Source organism: Dendrobates tinctorius, unplaced genomic scaffold (genome assembly GCF_039654945.1).
Source record: "Dendrobates tinctorius isolate UK_male_01 unplaced genomic scaffold, ASM3965494v1 ptg000086l, whole genome shotgun sequence".
Taxonomy (NCBI): Eukaryota; Metazoa; Chordata; class Amphibia; order Anura; family Dendrobatidae; genus Dendrobates; species Dendrobates tinctorius.
Genome location: NW_027361754.1, coordinates 60,423,582 through 60,450,526, shown reverse-complemented (window position 1 = coordinate 60,450,526; position 26,945 = coordinate 60,423,582). Strand labels below are relative to the sequence as shown.

General features: G+C 50.4%; 1 protein-coding gene across 10 annotated transcripts in view; it reads left to right on the top strand.

Annotated features, from left to right (window-relative positions):
- LOC141097940 (cyclin-dependent kinase 11B-like) overlaps positions 1–26,945 on the top strand; it is a 112,155-nt gene that overhangs the window by 23,479 nt on the left and 61,731 nt on the right. For 2 of the 10 annotated variants that reach the window (XM_073585475.1, XM_073585471.1), the window contains exons 4-7: positions 5,763–5,896; positions 6,560–6,698; positions 14,515–14,565; positions 18,019–18,137. In XM_073585475.1, the coding sequence (XP_073441576.1) occupies positions 5,763–5,896; positions 6,560–6,698; positions 14,515–14,565; positions 18,019–18,137 (443 nt within the window). Of the gene's footprint in view, positions 1–5,762; positions 5,897–6,559; positions 6,699–13,829; positions 14,055–14,514; positions 14,566–18,018; positions 18,138–18,624; positions 18,706–26,945 lie in introns of those variants that run through there. The other 8 variants (XM_073585477.1, XM_073585474.1, XM_073585476.1 and 5 more) reach the window with 6 other exon arrangements.

Below are 26,945 nucleotides of genomic sequence, written 5' to 3'. Positions count from 1 at the left end.
CGGCCCCGCGCTCGTTCCCGCGCGCTGTCGGCCCCGCGCTCGTTCCCGCGCGCTGTCGGCCCCGCGCTCGTTCCCGCGCGCTGTCGGCCCCGCGCTCGTTCCCGCGCGCTGTCGGCCCCGCGCTCGTTCCCGCGCGCTGTCGGCCCCGCGCTCGTTCCCGCGCGCTGTCGGCCCCGCGCTCGTTCCCGCGCGCTGTCGGCCCCGCGCTCGTTCCCGCGCGCTGTCGGCCCCGCGCTCGTTCCCGCGCGCTGTCGGCCCCGCGCTCGTTCCCGCGCGCTGTCGGCCCCGCGCTCGTTCCCGCGCGCTGTCGGCCCCGCGCTCGTTCCCGCGCGCTGTCGGCCCCGCGCTCGTTCCCGCGCGCTGTCGGCCCCGCGCTCGTTCCCGCGCGCTGTCGGCCCCGCGCTCGTTCCCGCGCGCTGTCGGCCCCGCGCTCGTTCCCGCGCGCTGTCGGCCCCGCGCTCGTTCCCGCGCGCTGTCGGCCCCGCGCTCGTTCCCGCGCGCTGTCGGCCCCGCGCTCGTTCCCGCGCGCTGTCGGCCCCGCGCTCGTTCCCGCGCGCTGTCGGCCCCGCGCTCGTTCCCGCGCGCTGTCGGCCCCGCGCTCGTTCCCGCGCGCTGTCGGCCCCGCGCTCGTTCCCGCGCGCTGTCGGCCCCGCGCTCGTTCCCGCGCGCTGTCGGCCCCGCGCTCGTTCCCGCGCGCTGTCGGCCCCGCGCTCGTTCCCGCGCGCTGTCGGCCCCGCGCTCGTTCCCGCGCGCTGTCGGCCCCGCGCTCGTTCCCGCGCGCTGTCGGCCCCGCGCTCGTTCCCGCGCGCTGTCGGCCCCGCGCTCGTTCCCGCGCGCTGTCGGCCCCGCGCTCGTTCCCGCGCGCTGTCGGCCCCGCGCTCGTTCCCGCGCGCTGTCGGCCCCGCGCTCGTTCCCGCGCGCTGTCGGCCCCGCGCTCGTTCCCGCGCGCTGTCGGCCCCGCGCTCGTTCCCGCGCGCTGTCGGCCCCGCGCTCGTTCCCGCGCGCTGTCGGCCCCGCGCTCGTTCCCGCGCGCTGTCGGCCCCGCGCTCGTTCCCGCGCGCTGTCGGCCCCGCGCTCGTTCCCGCGCGCTGTCGGCCCCGCGCTCGTTCCCGCGCGCTGTCGGCCCCGCGCTCGTTCCCGCGCGCTGTCGGCCCCGCGCTCGTTCCCGCGCGCTGTCGGCCCCGCGCTCGTTCCCGCGCGCTGTCGGCCCCGCGCTCGTTCCCGCGCGCTGTCGGCCCCGCGCTCGTTCCCGCGCGCTGTCGGCCCCGCGCTCGTTCCCGCGCGCTGTCGGCCCCGCGCTCGTTCCCGCGCGCTGTCGGCCCCGCGCTCGTTCCCGCGCGCTGTCGGCCCCGCGCTCGTTCCCGCGCGCTGTCGGCCCCGCGCTCGTTCCCGCGCGCTGTCGGCCCCGCGCTCGTTCCCGCGCGCTGTCGGCCCCGCGCTCGTTCCCGCGCGCTGTCGGCCCCGCGCTCGTTCCCGCGCGCTGTCGGCCCCGCGCTCGTTCCCGCGCGCTGTCGGCCCCGCGCTCGTTCCCGCGCGCTGTCGGCCCCGCGCTCGTTCCCGCGCGCTGTCGGCCCCGCGCTCGTTCCCGCGCGCTGTCGGCCCCGCGCTCGTTCCCGCGCGCTGTCGGCCCCGCGCTCGTTCCCGCGCGCTGTCGGCCCCGCGCTCGTTCCCGCGCGCTGTCGGCCCCGCGCTCGTTCCCGCGCGCTGTCGGCCCCGCGCTCGTTCCCGCGCGCTGTCGGCCCCGCGCTCGTTCCCGCGCGCTGTCGGCCCCGCGCTCGTTCCCGCGCGCTGTCGGCCCCGCGCTCGTTCCCGCGCGCTGTCGGCCCCGCGCTCGTTCCCGCGCGCTGTCGGCCCCGCGCTCGTTCCCGCGCGCTGTCGGCCCCGCGCTCGTTCCCGCGCGCTGTCGGCCCCGCGCTCGTTCCCGCGCGCTGTCGGCCCCGCGCTCGTTCCCGCGCGCTGTCGGCCCCGCGCTCGTTCCCGCGCGCTGTCGGCCCCGCGCTCGTTCCCGCGCGCTGTCGGCCCCGCGCTCGTTCCCGCGCGCTGTCGGCCCCGCGCTCGTTCCCGCGCGCTGTCGGCCCCGCGCTCGTTCCCGCGCGCTGTCGGCCCCGCGCTCGTTCCCGCGCGCTGTCGGCCCCGCGCTCGTTCCCGCGCGCTGTCGGCCCCGCGCTCGTTCCCGCGCGCTGTCGGCCCCGCGCTCGTTCCCGCGCGCTGTCGGCCCCGCGCTCGTTCCCGCGCGCTGTCGGCCCCGCGCTCGTTCCCGCGCGCTGTCGGCCCCGCGCTCGTTCCCGCGCGCTGTCGGCCCCGCGCTCGTTCCCGCGCGCTGTCGGCCCCGCGCTCGTTCCCGCGCGCTGTCGGCCCCGCGCTCGTTCCCGCGCGCTGTCGGCCCCGCGCTCGTTCCCGCGCGCTGTCGGCCCCGCGCTCGTTCCCGCGCGCTGTCGGCCCCGCGCTCGTTCCCGCGCGCTGTCGGCCCCGCGCTCGTTCCCGCGCGCTGTCGGCCCCGCGCTCGTTCCCGCGCGCTGTCGGCCCCGCGCTCGTTCCCGCGCGCTGTCGGCCCCGCGCTCGTTCCCGCGCGCTGTCGGCCCCGCGCTCGTTCCCGCGCGCTGTCGGCCCCGCGCTCGTTCCCGCGCGCTGTCGGCCCCGCGCTCGTTCCCGCGCGCTGTCGGCCCCGCGCTCGTTCCCGCGCGCTGTCGGCCCCGCGCTCGTTCCCGCGCGCTGTCGGCCCCGCGCTCGTTCCCGCGCGCTGTCGGCCCCGCGCTCGTTCCCGCGCGCTGTCGGCCCCGCGCTCGTTCCCGCGCGCTGTCGGCCCCGCGCTCGTTCCCGCGCGCTGTCGGCCCCGCGCTCGTTCCCGCGCGCTGTCGGCCCCGCGCTCGTTCCCGCGCGCTGTCGGCCCCGCGCTCGTTCCCGCGCGCTGTCGGCCCCGCGCTCGTTCCCGCGCGCTGTCGGCCCCGCGCTCGTTCCCTTTCTCTCATTCTTTCTCTCATTCTTTCTCTCATTCTTTCTCTCATTCTTTCTCTCATTCTTTCTCTCATTCTTTCTCTCATTCTTTCTCTCATTCTTTCTCTCATTCTTTCTCTCATTCTTTCTCTCATTCTTTCTCTCATTCTTTCTCTCATTCTTTCTCTCATTCTTTCTCTCATTTCAATTCACATCATATGAGCTTTATTGGCAGGCCTAAGTACATGTTAGCATTGCCAAAGCAAATGCTAAAAATAGGGAGATGTGGGGTGGGAGGTCCAGGATATATCGGGCTCCTTTTAAGAGGATAGGGGTATGTTTAGGGTGGGGTATAGAAGTCAATGACATATCAGCCTCCTCTTAGTCTGTGGCAGGCACTGACATATTCTGCTGCTATGGCCGCTGCACTTTCCTCTTCCCCCAGTATTATCGGAAGTTTCTCTTCCTTCTCCATGGAGGTGAAGTGTGGGAGGAGATCAGTCTCTTGAAGTGAGTGCCCCTCACTACAGAGTATTGCGCTCTTTTGTGCGTGCGCTCTTTCTCGCGCGCGTTCTCACCCTGTTTCGCGCGCTCGCCCTGTTTCGCGCGCTCTTTCTCTCGGGCGCGCTCTTTCTCTCGGGCGCGCTCTTTCTCTCGGGCGCGCGCGCTCTTTCGGGCGAGCGCGCTCTTTCTCTCGGGCGCGCGCGCTCTTTCTCGCCCGTGCTTTTTCTCGCCCGTGCTTTTTCTCGCTCTTTCTCGCGCGCGCGCTCTCTCTTTCGCGCGCGCGCTCTCTCGCGCGCGCGCTGTCTTTCTCGCGCGCTGTCTTTCTCGCGCGCTGTCTTTCTCGCGCGCTGTCTTTCTCGCGCGCTGTCTTTCTCGCGCGCTGTCTTTCTCGCGCGCTGTCTTTCTCGCGCGCTGTCTTTCTCGCGCGCTGTCTTTCTCGCGCGCTGTCTTTCTCGCGCGCTGTCTTTCTCGCGCGCTGTCTTTCTCGCGCGCTGTCTTTCTCGCGCGCTGTCTTTCTCGCGCGCTGTCTTTCTCGCGCGCTCTCTCTTTCTCGCGCGCTCTCTCTTTCTCGCGCGCTCTCTTTCTCGCGCGCTCTCTTTCTCGCGCGCTCTCTTTCTCGCGCGCTCTCTCTTTCTCGCGCGCTCTCTCTTTCTCGCGCGCTCTCTCTTTCTCGCGCGCTCTCTCTTTCTCGCGCGCGCTCTCTTTCTCGCGCGCGCTCTCTTTCTCGCGCGCGCTCTCTTTCTCGCGCGCGCTCTCTTTCTCGCGCGCGCTCTCTTTCTCGCGCGCGCTCTCTTTCTCGCGCGCGCTCTCTTTCTCGCGCGCGCTCTCTTTCTCGCGCGCGCTCTCTTTCTCGCGCGCGCGCGCTCTCCTTCTCGCGCGCGCTCTCTCTCCTTCTCGCGCGCGCTCTCTCTCCTTCTCGCGCGCGCTCTCTCTCCTTCTCGCGCGCGCTCTCTCTCCTTCTCGCGCGTGCTCTCTCTCCTTCTCGCGCGCGCTTTCTTTCTCTTTCCCTGCCTCTCTGTCTCTCTCTCATGTACACACTTCTCAGCACGTGACTTGGGGTTGCGTCTGCATGTGTTTATCTATCTCCTCTCACTCAGCCCAGCATTCAACCTCTATTCTATGCTGCAATGGGAATTCACACCCTGACACAGACCACACACCCAGTTTCATATACACTACCACCACTCACCGAATACATGGGCGATGAGTCCCAGAAATATTACTACTGTCTGCCAATCACCAGGATCACACACTGTAATCCTTTAGAGCATACAAGGTTCAGACTTTTTAAAGTTTTAAGCTTTAATAGAAAAGGGGTACAGTGTTTAAAAGGGAGAAAACTTACAGAAATATCGAACTTTGCAGTCTGGTATTCTGTCCCTGAGGGAGGAGGGGGGGGGGGGGGGTATGAAATGGAGCACATCAGCTTGGCTGCCCTCACTGTGAAACAGGTTTCTATGTGTAAAGGCCTAATTTATAGATTTAGCCTGGGGATCAAATTTCTAGACCAGTCTCTCATATTGATATTCTAATTCTCGTTTTGTGATTGGATCCTGGCTATGTTACCAATGAATACATTATTTTTCTTTGAACACTATTTGTGTGACCTTTCTCATAGTAAATAGTGTTAGGCTGCAGTTGGCATCTCTCTTCACAAGAGTTAGAAGGTGTGAAATGTTTCTAATTCTGCGTGCTCTCAGGAAGCCCCCTGGAGACTGGATACCGGAGACTGCCTTTCTCAGGATAACCATTGTTGTGACCTGTGTGAAGAGCTGCAGTCTAAGGACAGATGTTAATCCACTGCTGGTCATACATCCATATATATACATATTTCACTACACTTTCTCTGTTTTCTTTCTTTCTCTCTCTCTCTTTTTCTCTCTTTCTCTTTTCCCTCTTTTCTTTCTCTTTCTTTCTATCTCTCTTTCTCTTGTTTTCTTTTTCTCTCTCTCTCTACACTTAAATAGACCTCCAGGAGACGTCTGTGTTCAGAGTTCAGCACCAGACATTAGCTATCTGAACCCCGAACTTTAAAGTTCGGGTTTGCACATCTCTATCAGCCATATGCAGCAGCCACTGATATAATGGCTTAACGTTGAGCGGTAAAGCCCGTCGTACCGCATTTAATTGGCTGCAACGATCACGTGTTGACAGCCTGCAAGTCAGAGACAAGTGGATAGATAAGATCCTATAGAGATTTAAGCCTGGCTGAGTAGGAATGAGGCTGCTAAAATATGCCTATATTGCTGCCCACTGGTAAAAAAAAAAAAAAAAATAGAATCCTGTGTTTTCATTTGTTTTCTTGGCGATTTCTTTATTCCCAGAGGTGAAGAAGATGACTCCTTGGCTATTAAACCTCCACAGCAAGTTTCACGAAAAGAAAAATCTCATCACAGAAAAGAAGAGAAGAGAAAAGAGAAACGTCGACATCGCAGCCATTCTGCCGAAGGTGCCGGGGGTACGTCTATATAATCCATGATAGAAGGGGTCCTCCGTTAGAAATTAGGATTATATTTTAATTATACTTTGTTACTGAGTAGTGTCGTTCTTCTACAACCAGACCAATAATTTTTGGGGCCATGTAGTTGTTCACATGGAGACATTCCGTTTCTGCTGTAATTGTGGATGGTTCACAGATGGTTTGTGATTATGACTGCGTGCATGTCATTGTCCAAAATTTAAGGATTATGCCACCCAGTGGACATTGCTAAACAGACATGTTAGGAGTACATTTTTAAGGGGTTTTCTAAAAACTCCCCTCCCCAGGCTGCGGTTTAAAAAAAACAAAAAAAAAAATGCACTTTAGTCATCCTTCCCAGGTCTAGCGCTGAATCTCCACCACTGCTCCCAGTCTGTTATTGCCTGCAGCCCTGAGATCATGTGTACCGCACTGCAGGCAATAACTGAGCTCGGCAGCTCTTCCCAAGTTGACAGCACGAGCCGCTCAGAGCACATGAGATGATTGATTGTGTGCAGCGCTATCGATGTGATGTCAGCACAATAGACACTGTAAGCAAGGTCAGTGACTCAGCGCTAGACCCAGGGAGGGTGAGTAAAGCCCAGTTTGCTTGTTTGTTTTTTCCCATGTACTGACCTTACTTTTATGCTTATTACGGAGCAGGTAAATATATGCGTGTGAAGGAAAAGGACCGAGAGCACGAAAGGCGGAAAAGACACAGAGAAGAACAAGATAAAGTACGCCGTGAGCGGGAGCGACTGAAGAGGAGGGAGTTGGCCCGGGAGCATTCTAGGAGGGAACGGTAAGGAGAGCCGAGTGTTGTGTGTTATGTATGATCTGCTTTATTGAGAGTCCATCAGCTGCATTTAAAGGGATCAGGACAATGCACGTCCTAACTACAGCCTTGACAATGACATGTTCAAGTCAATGGAAACCGTCTCACACATGGCTGTGTTTAATATGACAAAGGGAGAATTGGTGATCGACATGTTCCCTACCGGTTGTACAGAGCACAAGTGCTCCCGATATCACCACTATAGACACTTGTGATCATCATTTTGGGTTGGTGAAGTAAAAGGGGTTGTCCACTACTTTTATTTTGATGACCTATAGATAATTTAGTGACAAAAATGTTGGTGGAGAAATGTTGAACTTGGTGGATCTAGGTCTTTTTTCAACCTATATAACTATGTAACCTATCTGCAGAGGGGTACTGCAGACCCACTCATATTCTTTATAATAGGGGTGAATGTGTAGCACCCAGGTGTCACATAAGTATTAAAATAAGTATTGAACACGTCACTAATTTTCCAAGTAAATCTTATCTAATGGTGCTATTGATATGAAATTATTACCAGATGTCGGTGACAACTCATACAATCCACACAGGCAAAGAAATCAAACCATTGATGTCCATAAATTAAGTTATGTGTAAATATGATAAATATCACAGGGAAAAATATTGAACAAATGAAGAAAGAAAAGTGCAAAAAGCCATGGAAAGTCATGATACCAGCTGCAATCTATCAGTAATTATAAAGCAATTCTGTCACTTATTATTTCTCCTTCGCCTCATTGGGAGACACAGGACCATGGGTATTATGCTGCTGCCACTAGGAGAACAGTAAGTAAACGTAGAAAAAATTAGCTCCTCCTCTGCAGTATACACCCTCCTGTCGGCTGTAATTGAACCAGTCCTTGCTTAGTGTCTGTAGGAGGCATTTGGGTCTGGGCTTCAGCTCCAACTTTATTTTCAATTTTTATTTTTGATCTTTTTACCTCACAAAGTGAAGGGGCAAAGGGTCCCTTCAGGGTTCCGATCTCCCAAAATCATCAACAGGCGGGAACGCGGAGTGTCGCCTCCCCTTACCCACTCCTGCACCGTTAGAATGCCATGCCTGGGCTCATTTTAGGGGAGACGGGTCCCTTCAGGGTTCCAATCTCCCCACACCACCAACAGACAGGAACATGGAGTATTGCCTTCATGTACCCCCTTCTGGAGCCAGGTCTATAGCCAGACAATAGCCCTGTTCCATCCTAAGGGATTGAACCCATGAGATGTACAGAGGTCCTCAATGTTGTCCGTGCAGCCCCCACTGCATCACCACTGATAGAAAGCGGATGTTGGAAGGAGGCGGACAGTCCCTCTCCACCTCCCTGTCAAAGAGATGGTGGATAGAGGGTGAATTACGTGACCAGCACACTTATGGATCCCGGCTCTGCTACATCTTCGCCTGCATTTCCAGCCTTGCTACAGCTTCTGTGAGTAAGTGCAGCGTCTGGTGGCAGCAGGAGGGCTCTTTCCAGGTACATAGAAGGTCCTGGTCCCTGGGAGGGGGGGTGTCCCGGCGTCCGGCGGTGTTCTTCACTGCTTTCGGCCTCCTTTGGCTTGCGCTCCGGCCGGCGCCGAAAATTTAGTCCCCGGCTTCTGGCTGGTCTAGGCCGCGTTTTCTCTAACTTCGCCCAACGGGGCGGATCCAAACAAACTTCAGTGCTTCTCGTTCTAAACGAGAAGCACCCCTGTTACTGTTGATGGCCATCTTCCTTGAATCTCCGGCACGCACGTGTGGGATCCCGGTCACCGGTAGCTTCAGGGCATCGTCTGACTGACATGTCAGCGCTGACAGGAACGCTGTGAGGAGCGCGGACAGATGGACATCGTCCTTGGGGACACAGGACCTGGGTAAGCTACAAAAACTGATCTTAACCCCTTCTCTGCAGTACTGCCCTACATTTTCTCCTGAGTGCAGTATTTTACCAGGGGGTCCCAAGGGTACACTGTGTCACAATCTAAGGCATCCAAGAAGGCTAGCAAAACACAGTGTTTTTCGCCTCGTGTACCACTTGCCATACTTTGTTGTCCCAGGGTCACAATACTCCATTCTGCACGGCCTGTGACTCTGTATACGTCCAGGAGCCCTCCGCCAATGCCGACCCTAGTGGACATAGTCCCCCTGAGTGGGCAACGTCTCTGTCAAGGTCTATGACTTCTCTATCCAAGGCAATAGTCTCCAGCATCCCTCCTCAAGTCAGGGCATCTGTCTGACTGGTACGGAGAGCCCTTCTGCTGTGGGGGAACCGTTGTCCAGCAGGAGTCGTCTATCAAAAAATGCACAGGTTGCTAGAAAATGGACCCATACCAAGTCGCCCGGACACTCTTGTGCTTCGGCGTCGGTGAGTTCCTTTTCTCGCTCCCCCTCAACAGGGGTTCGCAATGAACACGACTCAAAATACAAGTCTGATTTGTCCATAGACCCGGACTTGCAGGAGTATCAGGAGACAGTGGATACCCTCATCGAAGCAGTCAACAAGACTCTGAGGGTGGATGAGGACTCTGTCTATCCCAGATCACACGGTGTCTTTCAAAAGGACTAAACGTTTTCATAGGGTGTTTGTCAATCACCCCGAGTTTAAGACATTGTTCAGAGACACAAGGATCGGCCGGACAAACGTTTCACAGGGCAAAAGCCTCATGAGACAAGATACCCCTTTGCTCCTGACCTAAGGAAAGATTAGAGAGTCTCCTTCAGTGGATCCTCACGTATTGCGTCTCGCATCCAAAACCCTCCTATCCTTGTCTGATGGCTCCTCAATCAAGAATCCGACTGACTGAAAGATTGAAAACCTTGCTCGGTCAGTCTTTGAAGCCTCTGGCTCTGCACTCTCTCCATCCTTCACCCCGACCTGGGTGGCTAAAGCTATGGTCGCTTGGGCGGAGGCTCTGACTAAAGCCATTCAGGACAGTAACCTTCCTCCTGAGACAGCGAGTCTGTCCAACCAGATTTCTCGGGCCGGGGATTATGCGGTACACGCCTCTCTAGATGCGGCCAACTGCGCTGCACTGGCAGCCGTGAACGCCATCACAATCAGGAGGGCATTATGGCTCAGGGAGTGGCGAGTGGATTCTGCTTCCAAAAAGTCCTTATCCTCTCTGCCTTACCAGAGCGGTCGCTTATTAGGAGGAAAACTGGATCAACTTATCTCCGACGCTACTGGAGGGAAAAAGTAAATTCCTTCCCAAGCAAAGGCCCAGTCGGCCTTTTCGGAGTCAACAGCAAGTTCGGCTCTGGAGCTTTCACAGCAACACGAGCTGGTCCTCTATGACCGCCTCTTCCAGATCGGGGCGTCCCCCGCGTAGGGACAGGGGTTCCCAGGCCTCGTATAGACCCAATCATTCCTGGAAGTGCAGGCCGAAACAGTCTAGATCCAAAGTATCCAGAGCCCATAGATTCTCTGCGCAATGATTCGTTGTGGTATCCGATGGACACCAATACGGTAGGCGGCCGCCTGCTCTTGTTCCGTCAAGCCTGGCTCTCGGTCGTTCACGACAAGTGGGTCAGGGATCTGGTGTCCACCAGATAAAAAAGTGTTTTATTCTCGCCCTCCGACACGGTTTTTCCTGTCCTGTCCTCCCAAAACAGAGGCGCGGGCGGCGGCCTTTTACCGAGCCATAAAAGCACTCCACGAAGACGGAGTCATTATCCTAGTTCCGCAAAATGAAAAGTTCAAGGGGTTTTACGCAAACCTATTTGTGGTTCCGTAAAAGGACAGACTGGTGCGGCCCATACTGGACCTAAAACTGTTAAACAAGTTCTTCAGAATTAGACACTTCAGAATGGAGTCCCTCCGCTCGGTCATCACCTCGATGGAGAAGGGGGAGTTCCTGGCATCCATTGACATCCAGGATGCTTACCTTCATATCCCGATTTCTTCCCCCCCCCCCCCACCAAAGATTCCTATGCTTCGCTGTTAGGGAAACTTCCAATTCACAGCCTTGCCCTTCGGCCTCGCCACCGTCCCCAGAGTATTCACCAAGGTCATACCATACTTAGGCGATCTGCTAATCAAGAGACCGTCTTTTCAGGCCTGTGCGGAGTGCGTGAGCATTACTGTGGATACACTTTCTCGCTTGGGCTGGATGATAAACTTAAACAAGTCTTCTCCAGCACCAGCTCGGCTGATATTCTTCTTAGGGATGATCCTAGACACTTCCCGAGAGTTGGTGATTCTCCTTCCAGAAAAAGTCTCGGCCTTACTGCGGGGAGCCCGGATGCTTCCCCGCTCTGTCACTCCATACGATTCGGCATGGGAGTAGTGGTCAAGATGGTGGCAACAATGGAGGTGGTTCCATTTGCCCAGCTACACTTCTGTCCGCTTCAACATGTGCTTCTGACGGCATGGGACAGGAACCCGTTCTTTCTCGATCGTCGGTTCCGTCTGTCCCAGCGGGTCAGGCAGACCTTCAGGTGGTGGACGTTGAGGTCTTCACTGAATCAGGGGAAATCTTTTCTCCCGGTTCGTTGGCTAGTGGTGATCACTGACGCCAGCCTTCACGGCTGGGGAGCAGTCTTCCGTCATCACACGACCCAGGGATGCTGGTCCTCTCTGGAGTCACATCTTTCGATTAACGTCCTGGAGATACGAGAAATCAGGTTGGCCCTTCTGCGGTTTCATCATCTTCTGGCAGGTCGCCCCATCCGGATTCAATCGGACAACGCCACGGCGATGGCGTACATCAACCGTCAGGGGGGCACCCGCTGCAGGATGGCCATACTTGAAGTAGGTCACATTCTCCGATGGGCCGAGAGGAACCATTCGGTCATCTCAGCGGTTCTCCCGGGCGTAGAGAATTGGGCGTCAGATTTTCTCAGCCGCCAAGGTCTTGCCTCGGGAGAGTGGTTTCTTCATCTGGAGGTCTTTTCAGCTGATTTGTCATCACTGGGGGACGCCGGATGTTGATCTGATGGCCTCAAGGCTAAATGCCAAAGTTCATAGCTCGCTATCGCGAGCCAGTAGCCATTGAGGCGGATGCACTGGTTCTCCCGTGGCATCAGTTTTGTGTCCCATACGTGTTTCCCCTGCTCCCGTTACTTCCGAGGGTCATCAGGAAGATCAGAGCGGAAGAGACTCCAGTGATCCTGGTTGCTCCGGATTGGCCACGCTACTGCAACTCGTTGCCGACATTCCCTGGCGGTTGTCGAATCGCCCAGATCTGCTTTCCCAGGGCCCGGTTTGCCACTAGAACTCAGGGGCCCTGTGTTTAACGGCGTGGCCGTTGAATCCTGAGTTCTAACCCAAGCCGGGTTCTCCCAACAGGTGATTTCCACCATGATTAGTGCTCGGAAGCCCACATCAATGCACATTTATCATCGCACCTGGAAGGCTTTTCTTCTCATAATGCAGAGCCCGGGGACGTTCTCCCCTCGTTTTTTCCATTCCTTTTATTTTGGAATTTCTCCAGACCGGTTTGGAGTGAGGCCTTGCACTTAATTCGCTAAAGTGCCAGATTTCAGCTTTATCCGTTCTGTTCCAACGCAAGATAGCCACCGAATTACAGGTGAAGACTTTCATTCAGGGGGTTTCCCACGGGGTGCCCCCCTATAAAATGCTGTTTGTCATGGGACCTTAATTTGGTCCTGGGTGTTCTACAGGAGGTTCCTTTCGAACCGCTGCACGACGTATCGCTGACTTTTCTTTCTTGGAAAGTAGCCTTTCTGGTTGCGATAATGTCGATCAGACAGGTCTCGCAGTTGGCTACCTGTCCTGCTGAGCTCCTTTACTGATTTTCCACCAGGACAAGGTAGTTTTGAGAACGTCCCTGTCTTTTCTACCTAAGGTTATCTCTTCCTTCCATCTGAGCGAGTACATTGTATTGCCCTCGTTTTGCTCAGCCACCAGTCCATCGTATCAAAAGGGCTCTCCATACACTGGATGTGGTGAGAGCTCTTAGAAGATACGTCTCATGGACAGCGTCTTTCCACAAGTCGGATGTTTTAGTCGTGCTTCCGGAGGGGCACAGAAAGGGTCTAGCTGCTTCAAAAGCTACAATAGTCAGGTGGATTCGATCGGCTATTCAGGAGTCCTATCATGTCAGAGGCAAGCTTATCCCAGCGGGGATTTAGGCACACTCCACTCAGTCAGTGGGCGCTTCTTGGGCCATTTGCCACCAGGCGTCGGCAGAACAGGTCTGCAAAGCTGCGACTTGGTCCAGCTTGCACACTTTTGCACAGCATTACAATATTCACTCTCGGGCTTCTACAGATGCAAACGGATTCTGCAATAGGCAGTAACACATCTGTAGTCTGCTGGTACATGAGGGTTCAGCTATTGTGTTGTTCCCCACCCAGGGACTGCTTTAGGATGTCCCATGGTCCTGTGTCCCCCAATGAGGCGAAGGAGAAACAAGGATTTTTGTGTATTCACCGTAAAATCCTTTTCTCCGAACCAATCATTGGGGGACACAGCACCCACCCTGTTAGTCTGATGACTTGTGTTTTGTTCTTTAGTTTGACGTATTGTATTCTTGTTTGATAGTTATGAGCTCCTACTGCTTTGTCACTGAACTGGTTCGATTGCAGCCAACAGGAGGGTGTATACTGCCGAGGAGGAGCTAATTTTTTTCTACATTAACTTGGTGTCCTCCTAGTGGCAGCAGCATAACACCCATGGACCTGTGTCCCCCAATGATTGGCTCGGAGAAAAGGATTTTACAGTGAGTATACAAAAATCTTTGTTTTTCGCTATCCGCTGGTTTAATTGGTAGCCTATAAAATGTGTCTCATTAACAAGGTGTCACACAAGAAACATCTCATGATGGGTAAAACCAGTGAGCTGTCTCAAGACCTTCACAACCTTATTGTTGCAAAACACACTGATGGCATTGACAGAAGAATATCTAAGCTGGTGGGAAGTTGGCAACATTATGGCGAGGGGCTGTTTTTCAGTATACGGCACAGGCAATCTTCATGTAATTGAAAGAAGGAGGAATGAAAAAATGTACAGAGACAGTCTTGATAACACTGTTGCCATCAACCAGGATGATGAAGATTGAATGAGTGTGGACATTTCAGTAAGATAATGATCCCAAGCACACAGCCAAATAAACTCTCAATTGGTTTCAGAGAAAGAAAATAAAGCTGCTAGAATGGCCGAGCCAATCACCGAACCTGAATCCAATAGAAAATGTATGGAAGGAACTAAATCTCCGAGTTCATTGAAGGAACCCATGTGACTTTCAGGATGCGAAGAGCGTTTGTGTGGATTAATGGGCCAAAATGGTACCTGAATAATAGTCTGCGACTAGTTTCTCTGTACAGGAGGCATCTTAAAGCTATCATCACCAACAAAGGCTTTTGTACAACGTATTAATTACATTACAGTAAGTGTACTCAATACCTTTTCACTGTGTCATTTCTCATTCTTACAAATAATTTCTGAACGTCTCTGGTTTGATTTCTTCCCTTTGTGGATTGGATGGGTTGTTACCGACATCTGGTGGATTTTCATGTTAATAACACCTTTAGAAATATACTTACTTAGAAACTGACATCTGGTGGATTTTCATGTTAATAACACCTTTAGAAATATACTTACTTAGAAAATTGATGGTGTGCAATACTTATTTCACCCGCTGTGTCATATCACTTAAAGGGATTGTGTAATCAGAAAATCATCTTATGTTCAATCATGTTTTTGTTAAATGTAATTTTGAACATTTTGTAAATGTGTTTTTTTTTCTTTATATCACAATCTGTATTCATAAACTAAATTGGTAATCTTTAAATTTTCACTCTGGGGACTGGTGCATTTTTGTAGACTCATACTACCTGTCTTTTCAGGGAGAGTTTTCAGCAGGCTCATTATCATCAGAGGCAGGATTACAATGACAGGTAACATCTCTATGCACAGCTGATAAACACAGGATCCACCAATCACAATAGGCAATGTCACAGCTGACCCTAGCCTCACAGCCCCTCACTTCACAATGATCTTTGCACACACTCATTAGATGCTTCAATACAAACGGTAGGGTCGGGGGTCTGTTCATTGCTGCTAATATACAGGTAATGTTTCCTGTAATGACAGGAAATATGACTGTGCAATGGCCCCGTTCTGTAATGTCTGTATTCTCTCTTTCTTCCTCCCCTTCCCTGGAGATGTGGTATGATCAGACCATGTTCCTGTGCGGTCAGACACGGCCACTACACAGTACACAGTGGGGCACGTTTATAAGGTTATCTCAGCACAGGAACATTTTATTTACACACATCCAATTGTGTAAATTAGTATTATTCCAAGATTTAGTGCTTTAAATATACTTTTGTTCATGAGAAAACCATTTTAATTACATTTTAACACAAAAACTTTATTTAAAAATTTTCTGATGGCACATCCTTTTAAATATGTTTCATTTAAACTTGAATTGTTGCATAAATGATGTATATGACTGAAATTTTTTTGAGCGGGTCGTGTGCCAAAATAATCTAAATTATAACATCAAATAACTTTTTTGGGAATTTTGAGGTAATGGAGAAGATCTTCTTTATCCATTGCCTCAGTGTAAAGCGGCTATGAAGAAACATTCTCATTCTGGAGGCCTCTTCCCATTCATACATTGCATAGACTGCAAATCAGTCAGTGTGAACTGTGCAAATTTCCTCTTCACAGAGGAAGAGGAACTGAAGTCTAGCTCCATCTATTATAAGTAGCAATCCTAAAAATCAATATTGACTCTTTAATGAGCCTTGCCACATGACTTTTCCTTGTGGAGAGTGACATGCCAGGGTAAAGAGACTTAGGCTGGGTCCAAATTACGTTTAGGCAGTCTGTTAGACGGACTGCGTTACACCGCGGCATAACGTTGTATAACCCAGTGCGTTAACGCTGCCATTTCCCCCTCATTGTTGGGCGCATCGCTACGCATTTCGTAAAGCGGCACGCGTTCGCGATGTGCCGTCATTCAGTAGCGGAGCCTCGGACGCGGGCTGCAGCGTCTGAGGCTCCGTCACTGCTAGCACAGATAAAGCATCTGCGCTAGCGGTACAGCATTAACGCAGACCGTCAATGCTATGCGTTGTACGATCTGCATAATGCAATGTGAACCTGGCCTTATAAGCCATACAATGCTCCTGGGAAATTAAATGCACAGCTAAATCAGATGTCTTGCTTTGCACTGATGAGAGGCAACACCCTGAAACACCGGCAAAAAAGAGTTTCTGGTTTGTCTTTTGTACTAGGTCATGTGGTAAAGCTCAATATTGACTATTAGGATTGCTAGCATCAGAGTTCAAGGTCCTCTTCCTCTCCTTTTCCAGTGGAGCATTGCATGGCCTGTAAGTCTTCTTACACAGTCATGTCACTCTCCACAAGAAGAGATGTTAACACTTAGACCAGGGGTGCACAACATTTTATGGTCCATGAGCCACATTACCATACATAACCAATCCCAAGTGCCGCAAAACATTAATACATCATTAGAACCAAGTTTTCAGTATTTGAGGAGGATTTGGAGCGTTTGTGCTCAAAAAAAAAAATCAGTATAAATACACACTAGCTTCAACTGAGTTTTTGCAGCAAAAATTTGACAAATCGGCATCATAATCTCAAATCTCTAAGTTTTGAGGATTTTTTTAAACTTTAACATAGCCATGAATCTCAATATGGATAGGTATGTGTAAAGATCAGAACCACTGTCGGCACATGAATGCAGAGTCAGAACCACCATAAGTATATGAATGCAGTATCAGAACCACCATCAGCTTATGAATGCAGTGCCAGAACCAAAGTCAATATTTAATGCAGCACCAGTACCAAAGTCAGTACTTAAATGCTGCGCCAGAACCAAAGTCAGTACATGAATGCAGCGCCAGACCCAAAGTCAGTACATGAATGCAGTGCCAGAACCAAAGTCAGCACATGAATGCAGCGCCAGAACCAAAGTCAGCACATGAATGCAGCGCCAGAACCAAAGTCACTACATGAATGCAGCGCCACAACCAAAGTCAGTACATGAATACAGTACCAAGCTTAGTACTGCGATCAAATGTAATGTCTTATCAGTCCCATATATAATTGTATTTCTTGAACCTACAATTCCCAGTATGTCTTTAACAATAATAAGGAGATGCTGGAGTTGTTGTTACCAGCCATCATCAGACTGCGGACCATACAGGAACCACAGTACTGAGGAGACTTGGCAGTATCACAAATCAATGTTTGCATCCAGGTACCTTATAGGTAACATCTTCTCTGACTCAAGTGGTTTCCAGTCTTTTTGTCTCTGTATAGTACAGACTCCATATTGAGATTTTACAACCAGAGCTCATCTCTGCAGACTTCACTCTTCTCTGTCTTTAGCAGCCCTTTCCCACACTGTGCCCTTCTAAATAAAAGTATCAGTACACTGCTCCATAAGTATAAATTTCTCCCAAGCTGCACCCCATAATAAATAATTGCCCCTCACTGTGTTTCCTGTAAAAAAAAAAAAAAATCCCCCTCAAACTGCCCTTCTCCATAGTATCTATCCCCCAATACTATCCTTCTCCATAATGTCCCCCAGATTGCACCTTTCCATAATATTTCCCCCACACTGCCTCTCTGCATAAAGTCCTCCCCACCATACACTATGCTGTGATCCCATTCACAACCCCCCTAATTGCCCCAGAATGTCCCCCATTGTTCCATAGTGTCCTCCATTGCTCCATAAGGTTCCCCATTGCCTCATAATGTCCCTATAATGGCCTCCATAGTGTCCTCCATTGCTCCATAATGGCCCTCATTGCCTCCATAGTGTCCCTCATTGCCCCAAAATGGCCTCTATAGTGTCTCCCTGAAAAGTAACGCCAATCACAAAACAAACATTTCATCTTTGGCTCCTGGAGTGCTTATCGGTGCCCACCGCATCCTCTGCGGCCCAGTGGCAGTGTGATGATCTCGGCAGCATGCTAACCTCATCAGCCCGCTGCACGTCGGGGCCGGGACTATCGAGTGCTTCTTTGCCCCTGTCCCGGCGCTTCACTGCCCCTGTCCCGGCGCCGCAGTTTTCAAATATCTGGGCGTCTGAAAGACTCAAATACATTTGAATTTAGGAAGGAAGGAGCAGTGCATCCCGGGCAGTTCCACAGGCCGCACTACATATTGCAGCGGACCATATGTTGTGCAGGCCTGACTTAGATCCTAGTGTAAACTGTGTAATTCTTTTTCTCCTGTGATGTTAGGTTTGCCTATAATTTGCAGTTGATTACTGGGGATCCCTATATTATGGCACCCTGTGATCAGCTTATTGCCAGACACCAGATATTTCAGCTCCTTTAACTTTAATGGAACTTTTTTCCTTCTTGCAGCGACCGTCTGGAACAACTAGAACGTGAGCGTGAGAGGAAGCAGAGGGAACAGAATGAACTGAAAGAGCGACATAGGCGAGCCGAGGAGAGGCGTAAAGGACGGGAGGCCAGGAGAGAAGGTACTGCTACCTGCACCTGGTCCTGTCTCTTTGGTATTGGACTCTTTGAAAATGCTGTTTCTCTATCGCTTCATTGGGGGACACAGGAAACCATGGATGTATGCTGCTGCCACTAGGAGGTTGACATTATGCAAACAAAAGTTTGCTCCTCCCCAGCAGTATATATCCACCAACTGGCAGGAAGCTCATCAGTTTTAGCTTAGTGTCAGTAGGAGGTGGACACAGGGCTGCTCTCGGCTGTTTTATTTTTACGAATATAAACTTCCAGCTTTTTTTTTTCTGTCCCAAATTTCCAGCCTTTTTTAAGGGTATGTTCCCGCAAACCATATACACAGGGGATTTTTCGCCATATAGTTGCATATTACATTAGGAACATTATGAACGCAGTGGAGAAAATCCACAGCAGAAAGTTCCCAGCCTGGACTTAAAATCCTCAGTCTGTCAATATATTTTGCTAATTTCTCCACAGAAACATGTCGAGATGCTGTTGCGTTTCCACAATGAAATTCTTCTGCAGAAACGTCCCATAAGAACGTTCCCCTAGTGACGGCCGAGGCATACAAATACAGTGGGTATTGAAAGTACTGTATTTTTCGGACCATAGGACGCACTTTTTTTTCTCCAAATTTGGAAGGAAAGTGTGGAGATGCGTCTTATGGTCCAAATGTAACGTGGGGAGGGGGCAACGGCGGAGTGGGATCGCACTCGCAGGAGGCAGGAAAATGTCACCGCTGCCGGAATCCGGCGCTGGGGAAACCACGTGGTCCCATTGCTTAAACTGAAGGAATATTCTCTGCTGCTTCCCTGCCCACCTGACGGTGTCGAGCAGTGGGCGGGGAGCAGCAAATGAATATTCCTTGACTTAAACAGTGGACCCATGGGGTTTTCCCAGCGTCGGATTCCTGCATCGGCTGGGGAGATTGTGTGCCCTGTGAAGGAGGGGGCAGGAGCAGGGTACCACAGGAGGCATCGCCACATACCTGACAGCACAGCCCGGGCTCCTGCTGATGCTGCGTGCTCCCGTATAGGACCTGTGTGAGGTCGTGAAGAGGGCGGGTTGGAGCATCACATGACAGCACAGAGCCCTCCCTCTTCATGATGTCATCACAGGTCCTGCAGACGCCGTGCTAGAATCTGCAAGCTTCCTCTTACATGACCTGTGGAGAGGCAATAAGAGGGAGGGCTCTGTGCGGTCATGTGATGCTCCAGCTCTTCTTTACCTCACCATAGCGTGGCTGGCTGTGGGACTTGCTCTGCTTGTACAAGTTTGAATTAATTAAAAGGTTAATAATTACAACACATGAAAAAACACTCTACCACTCCTGTGGTGAACTATAACTTCGAGCATGACATAGGATCTGCAGGACATGCTGGGAGTTATAGTTCCCCCATGGTATCTTAAAGCAGCACTCCAGTGTTATTTTTCAGTGCTGGAGTAGTGCTTTAAATATAAACCCTGTGTCCCCATTCTTATACTCGCCCTCTTGCGTCTTCATATAGTACTTTACAAATACCACACTGGTCCCGCAGCACCATCATAACAAAATCACATATAGTAGTATCTTATTTATGTTAAATATTTTACCACATTTTTTGCTTCAAATATTTTTTTTTCCCTATTCCACCTCTAAAACCTGCGTGCGTCTTATAGTCCAGTGCGTGTTATGGTCTGAAAAATACGGTATCCAAACCCCTTAAAATTTTTCACTCTTTGTTTCATTGCAGCCATTTGGTAAATTCAAAAACGTTAATTTTTTTTCTTATTAATATACACTCTGCCCCTCATCTTGACTGAAAAAAACCGATGTAGAAATTTTTGCAAATTTATTGAAAAAAAAAAAAAACTGAAATATCACATGGTCCTAAGTATTCAGACCCTTTGGTCAGACACTCATATTTAAGTCACATGCTGTCAATTTCCTTTTTATCCTCCTTGAGATGATTCTACTCCTTTATTGGCGTCCAGCTGTGTTTAATTAAACTGATAGGACTTGATTTGTAAAGGCACACACCAGTCTATATAAGACCTCACAGCTCACAGTGCATGCCAGACCAATGAGAATCATGAGGTCAAAGGAACTGGCCAAAGGAGCTCAGAGGCAGAAATGAGGCAAGGCACAGATCTGGCAAAGGTTACACAATTTCTGCAGTACTCAAGGCTCCCAAGAGCACCGTGGCCTCCATGATCCTTTAATGGAAGAAGTTTGGGACCACCAGAAGTCTTGCTAGACGTGGCCGTCCAGCCAAACTGAGCAATCGTGGGAGAAGAGCCTTGGCGAGAGAGGTAAAGAAGAACCCCAAGATCACTGTGGCTGAGTTCCACAGATGCAGTAGGGAGATGGGAGAAAGTTCCACAAAATCAACTACAGCCCTCCACCAGTCAGGCCTTTATGGCAGAGTGGCCTGACGGAAGCCTCTCCTCCGGTCAAGAAATATAAAAGCCCACATAGGGTTTGCTAAAAAAAACACATGAAGGACTCCCAGACTGTGAGAAATAAGATTCTCTGGTCTGATAAAATAATAATAATAATCTTTATATAGCGCCAACATATTCCGCAGCGCTTTACAGTTTAACAGTTTCAAAACACAAGTCATAAGTAACAACGTTAATAATACAATAATTAAAGCAAAATAAGACGACCCTGCTCGTGAGAGCTTACAATCAACTATGAGGTGGGGGAGATACAAAGTACAGGTGTGTATTTACAATGATGGTCCAGCCATCTTGAGGGACTGAGGGATGGATGGAGAATAGTGAATGGGCTACACACGCGCACTTACACATAGAATGACTTTGATTAGTGAACATGATAGGCTGCTCTGAACAAATGTGTTTTGAGAGAGCCATGAAACTATGCAAATTGTGGATAGTCCTAATTTCTTGGGGTAGAGCATTCCAGAGGATTGGTAAAGCACGGTAGAAGTCTTGGAGTCGGGAGTGGGAAGTACGGATTAGTGCAGATGTTAATAAAAAGTCTTTTGCAGAGCGCAGCGGTCGGTTAGGCCGATAGACAGAAATGAGGGAGGAGATGTAGGGGGTGACGCATTGTGGAGAGCTTTGTGGGTGAGAACAAGTACTTTGAATTGGATCCTATAATGAATGGGCAGCCAATGTAAGGACTGGTTAAGAGCGGATGGGTCCGAGTACCGATTAGCCAGATAGATGACCCTGGCCACTGCATTAAGTATGGACTGGAGAGGGGATAGTCGCTTAATGGGGAGGCCAATTAATAGAGCGTTGCAGTAATCCAGGAGGGAATGGATCAATGCTACTGTGAGGGTTTTTGTTTCCATGGTGAGAAAAGGGCGGATTCTAGAGATGTTCTTTAGGTGTAAGTGGCAAGAGCGGGCAAGAGATTGTATTTGGGAAGTGAAGGAGAGATTGGTGTCAAACATAACACCCAGACAGCGCGCCTGCTGCCGGGGTGTTATTGTGGTGCCACCCACGGAGAGGGAAATGTCAGATTTAGGGAGGTTAGTAGACGGCGGGAGCAGAAGAAGTTCAGTTTTGGAGAGGTTGAGTTTCAGATAGAGAGCAGACATGATGTTGGAGACTGCGGACAGACAGTCACTGGCGTTCAGTAGTACAGCTGTGGTAAGGTCGGGGAATGATGTATATAGTTGTGTGTCATCAGCATACAGATGATACTGAAAGCCAAATCTGCTGATGGTCTGTCCAATTGGGGCTGTGTAGAGAGAGAAGAGAAGGGGGCCAAAGACTGAGCCCTGAGGAACCCCGACAGCGAGAGGAAGAGGAGATGACGTGGAGCCAGAGAACAAAACACTGAAGGAGCTGTCAGAAAGATAGGAAGAGAACCAGGAGAGAGCAGTGTCCTTAATGCATAGTGACTGGAGCCTAGAGAGTAGGAGATGGTGGTCAACAGTGTCGAAAGCTGCAGATAGGTCGAGAAGAATGAGCAGAGAGTGGTCACCGTTACGTTTTGCTGTCAGAAGGTCATTGGTCACTTTGAGTGCAGTTTCAGTCGAATGTAGGGGGCGGAAGCCGGAATGTGAAGGGTCTAGAAGGGAGTGAGTGGAGAGGTAAAACGGGTAAGGCCTGTTTCACACATCAGTTTTTTTGGTAAGTCAAAATCCGCTAAAATGGCGAATAACGGATCCGTTCCTGTACTGACCACAACGTTTGGCACCGGACAGTTATTTTAACGGATCCGTCAAAGGAAGAATTTTAAAGGACCCGGTGCCTGGGGAAGGAGAGAGAGAGAGAGAGATTTTTCAGCCGCCAGAACAGAGTTTAGGGATAAATTTGCAGCTGAGTGAAGTCTTTCGGGCATGCGCAGTGAGAAATGCGGATCCGGCCGCCCGAAAAAACGTTGCATGGTCTGTTCGGGCATGTCGGCGGACGTCAAAATTTTGGCGGATCAGCAGAAAAATGGATCCAACGGATGGCCATCCGTCAAGATCCGCCGGTAATGCAACTCAATGGGAAAAAAACGGATCCACCAAGAAAAATGGCGGATCCGTTTTTTTTGCAAAACGGCGGATTTTGACTGATGGACACAAACGGATGTGTGAAACAGGCCTAAGGCGGGAGTAAACTAGGTGCTCTAAAAGTTGAGATGTAGGGGAGATTGGAGACTGGTCTGTAGTTGTTTGTGCAGGATCTGTCGAGAGCAGGTTTCTTTAGTAATGGAGTAACGATGGCGTTTGAAGGAGGATGGGAAAATGCCCGAGGAGAGGGAGAGATTAAAGATTGCAGTTAGGTGAGTTGTGATGACTAGAGAGAGAGACTGGAGGAGATGTGAGGGAATGGGTTCGGTAGTGCATGTGGTCGGGCGAGAGGAAGAGAGGAGTCTGGAGACTTCTTCTGTGATGGGATCAAATGTGGAAAGTGAGCTAGGGGAGATGCAGGAAGGGATGGGAGTCACAGCATTTGGTGGTTGGGAGCAGATTTCCTGATGGATATTATCTATTTTTTCTGTAAAATGGGAGGCCAGGTCATCAGCACAAATGTCTGTGATAGGGGCTTGTGCTTTCGGCCTGAGGAGGGAGTGAAAGGTGTCAAAAAGTTTCTTGGGGTTGTTGGCTAGTGAGGAGATCAGGGTGGTCAAGTAGGTCTGTTTGGCGAGGTGAAAGGCAGCGTTATAGGTTCTTAACATAAATTTGAAGTGGATGAAGTCTTCTGGTGTGCAGGTTTTTCTCCATAGGCGTTCAGCACTCCTAGAGCATTGCTGGAGAAGTCGAGTTTGCGATGTGAGCCAGGGCTGTTTTACTTGGTGTTTGGAGGTTCTGAGGGTGAGGGCCGCTACTTGGTCAAGGGTGCTTTATGAACAGCCAGATCAGGACAGGAAAAAGAGGAGATTGGGGACAAAGATGAGTGTAGGGAGAAACGAAGATAGAACTTTTTGGTGATAATTCTAAGCAGTATGTGTGGAGAAAACCAGGCTTCTCATCACCTGACCAATACAATCCCTACAGTGAAACGTGGTGGTGACATCATGCTATGGGAGTGTTTTTCAGCTGCAGGGACAGGAGGACTGGTTGCAATTGAAGGAAAGATGAATGTGACCAAGTACAGAGATATCCTGGATGAAAACCTCTTCCAGAGTCCTCTGGACTTCAGACTTGGCCGAAGGTTCACCTGTCATGATATAGGACATGGTTAATGTCCTGCTCTCTCAGGGTTAACTTTTGCTGGCCTCCCTTTGGATCTGGGAGGGGTATTTATACCCACTCCAGACTAGGATTCCCTGTCAGCCATACTGTTGTTCTGGCTGTGTGTCTGACCCCCCATTGTGTGCATGTATACTGCATTGCTTGATTGCCTCCTGTGTATGACCTGGTCTGACCCCTCACTCTGTTCTCTCTCACGTTTTGGTACTATTGTCTTCTCTGGTTCTGACCTCCTGGCTTGGCTATTGTTTCTCCATTACTGTTTGTCCCTATTGTACTGTCTATTGTCCGTTCTGGTTTACTGATCTATTGCTATGTCCTGACTATCCGTTCTGTCTAACCCTTTGGTACTGTCGTGCTATCGCGTGCTTTGACCCTGGCCTGATCTGGTTTACGTCCTTGTCTATGCCCCTTGGTAACTTTGTCCCGTAGTTACCCTTCTAAGAGCATAGATGGGGACGTAAACCAGATCAGGCCTGGGTGAAATCACGAGATATCATGACAGTACCAAAGGGTTAGACAGAACGGATAGTCAGGACTTAGCAATAGATTAGTAAACCAGAACGGGCAATAGACAGTACAATAGGGACAAACTGTAACGGAGAAACAATAGCCAGGCCAGAAATGGAGAAGACAATAGTACCAAAATGTGGGATAGAGAACAGAGTGAGGGGACAGGCCAGGTCATACACGGGAGGCAATCAAGCAATACAGTGTACACGCACACAACAGGGGGTCAGACACACAACCAGAACAACAGTATAGTTGACAGGGAATCCTAGTCTGGAGTGAGTATAAATACCCCTCCCAGATCCAAAGGGAGGCCAGCAAAAGTTAACCCTGAGAGAGCAGGACATTAACCATGTCCTATGTCATGACATCACCTTCCAACAAGACAATGACCCTAAACGCACAGCTAAAATAACAAAGTGGCTTCAGAACAACACTGTGATCATTCTTGACTGGCCCAGCCAGAACCCTGACCTAAACCCAATTGAGCATCTCTGGAGAGACCCGAAAATGGCTGTCCACCAACGTTCACCATCCAACCTGACAGAACTGGAGAGGATCTGCAAGGAAGAATGACAGGATCCCCAAATCCAGGAGTGAAAAACTTGTTGCATCATTCCCAAGAAGACTCATGGCTGTACTAGCTCAAAAGGGAGCTCCTACTCAATACTGAGCAAAGGGTCTGAATACTTATGACCATGTCATTTTTCAGTTTTTCTTTTTTAACAAATTTGCAAAAATGTCTACATTTCTGTTATTTTTCAGTCAAGATGGGGTGCAGAGTGTACATTAATGAGAAAAAATGAACTTTTTTTAATTTACCAAATGGAATCAATGAAACAGAGTAAAAAATTTAAAGGGGTCTAAATACTTTCCTTACCCACTGTATATTGGGAAATAAGCAACAATTAACAATCCTGGTCCACAGACTGAGTTACATATTCAGAAGTCTGAAGTCACGTAGTCCACAAAACTTTAATCTCAAACATGGACAACCCCTTTTAGGCCTCTTTCACACTTCAGTTTTTTTGCATCAGTTGAAATCCGCCAAAAAGTCAGACAAGCGGATCCGTTCTCAACTGATGTGAACGGATGGCACAGGATCCGTTTTCAGACGGATCCTGAGAAATTTAAAGGAAACGCTGGCCAGAGAGAGAGAGAGAATTTTTTTTGTCCGGCACTCTGAAAGAATTTCGGGTTAAATTAGTGTCTGGAGGATCCGCCAGAGGAAAAAACGTTGCAAGCTCCGTTTTGAAATCTTTGAGGATGGTGACGGACAGGAACTTTTGGCGGATCCTCAAAAAAAACGGATGCAACGGACAGCAATCCGTCACAATCCGCCACTAATGGAAGTCAATGGGGAAAAAAAACGGATCCTCAAAAGAAAATTGAGGATCCGTTTTTTTCAAAACCTGGCGGATTGTGACTGATTGTAAAAAACTGAAGTGTGAAAGAGGCCTAAGAAGCATTCATTGAGAGGACTTCATGTATTTAACCTTTACTAAAGGGATTGTGCAAGGTAGAGTTAAAGATATTAAACTAGCTGCAAGGAATATATAAAAGAAAAAAATCACTTGGCTGTTAAATCCTCCAACTTCCCTCCTCTGATGATCCCCGTTGCTGTGTTTATTTTATTGGACCATTGGGGGGGCACAATGGGGTCAAAGATTGGCTGCAGTGGTCCTACAGATATGGGACACAACATTGTTACTAGGAAATAAGAGGTGAGGACCACCAGTGAGACAGGAGACTTGGGGGATTTAACAGGTGAGTAATGTAACATTTTATGCAGCTCGTTTAATTTTTTAAAAACTCAATAACCCCTTTTAAAGAGCATGAGGGCGACACTGTGAATGAGGGCTTCTCCGGTAGGCGACTTTGGCACTGCGGTATTGTGGTCACTATTGGTAAGCCATAACCAGGAGTTGGTCCCAAACACAGAAGTGCATTTTTTTGCCGTATCCTTTCTCTCTGTAGGTTCCAAGCCAAATTTTGCCTTCCAAATACTGACCAAAATTAAGTTAATGAGAATGAAGCTGACCCTTCTGGGAAAACTAAGACGGATCCCCCGACAAAGTCACTAGTGACCCACTTGTTCTCCATCCAGGGCCCCTTCCTGTAATAATGTCTCTATAAAATAAGAGGGGGGGGGGGAAACAATGTATTTGAGCATTCCCTTATTGGCTTTTTCAGAACGTTTTGGGGATTCAGATGGGGCTCTTGATGGAAAGGACAAAACATAATGTGAATGGACTCTTATATGTGCAGAACTTAGAACATTTTTTTTTTTTAAGTTTTCTCCTACAGTTCTGCATTGAAATATAATTGTCAAGCTTGTTACTGTAAAATTTGGAGTTATCATAGAGAAGTTTGGGGGGCCCAGTGATGAAGCTATGACGACCATTGTTCTGATTGATCCAGGGTGTCAGGGGATTGCATTGGCAGCTCACTGGTTTAAATGAACTGTAATGCTCAATTACTCCTGCGGGGGCACTCTACAAGAATATTAACAGCTTGATGATCTGATCATTGAGAAGGCCCATCAAATAAAATAATAATGAACATTTAAAAAAAAAAATGTTAAATGATTCTGTCCTTCAAGGTCAAATATTTCAGAATTTAACTTACTCTGTATAGTTTATAATACAATATAGAGTACCATTATTC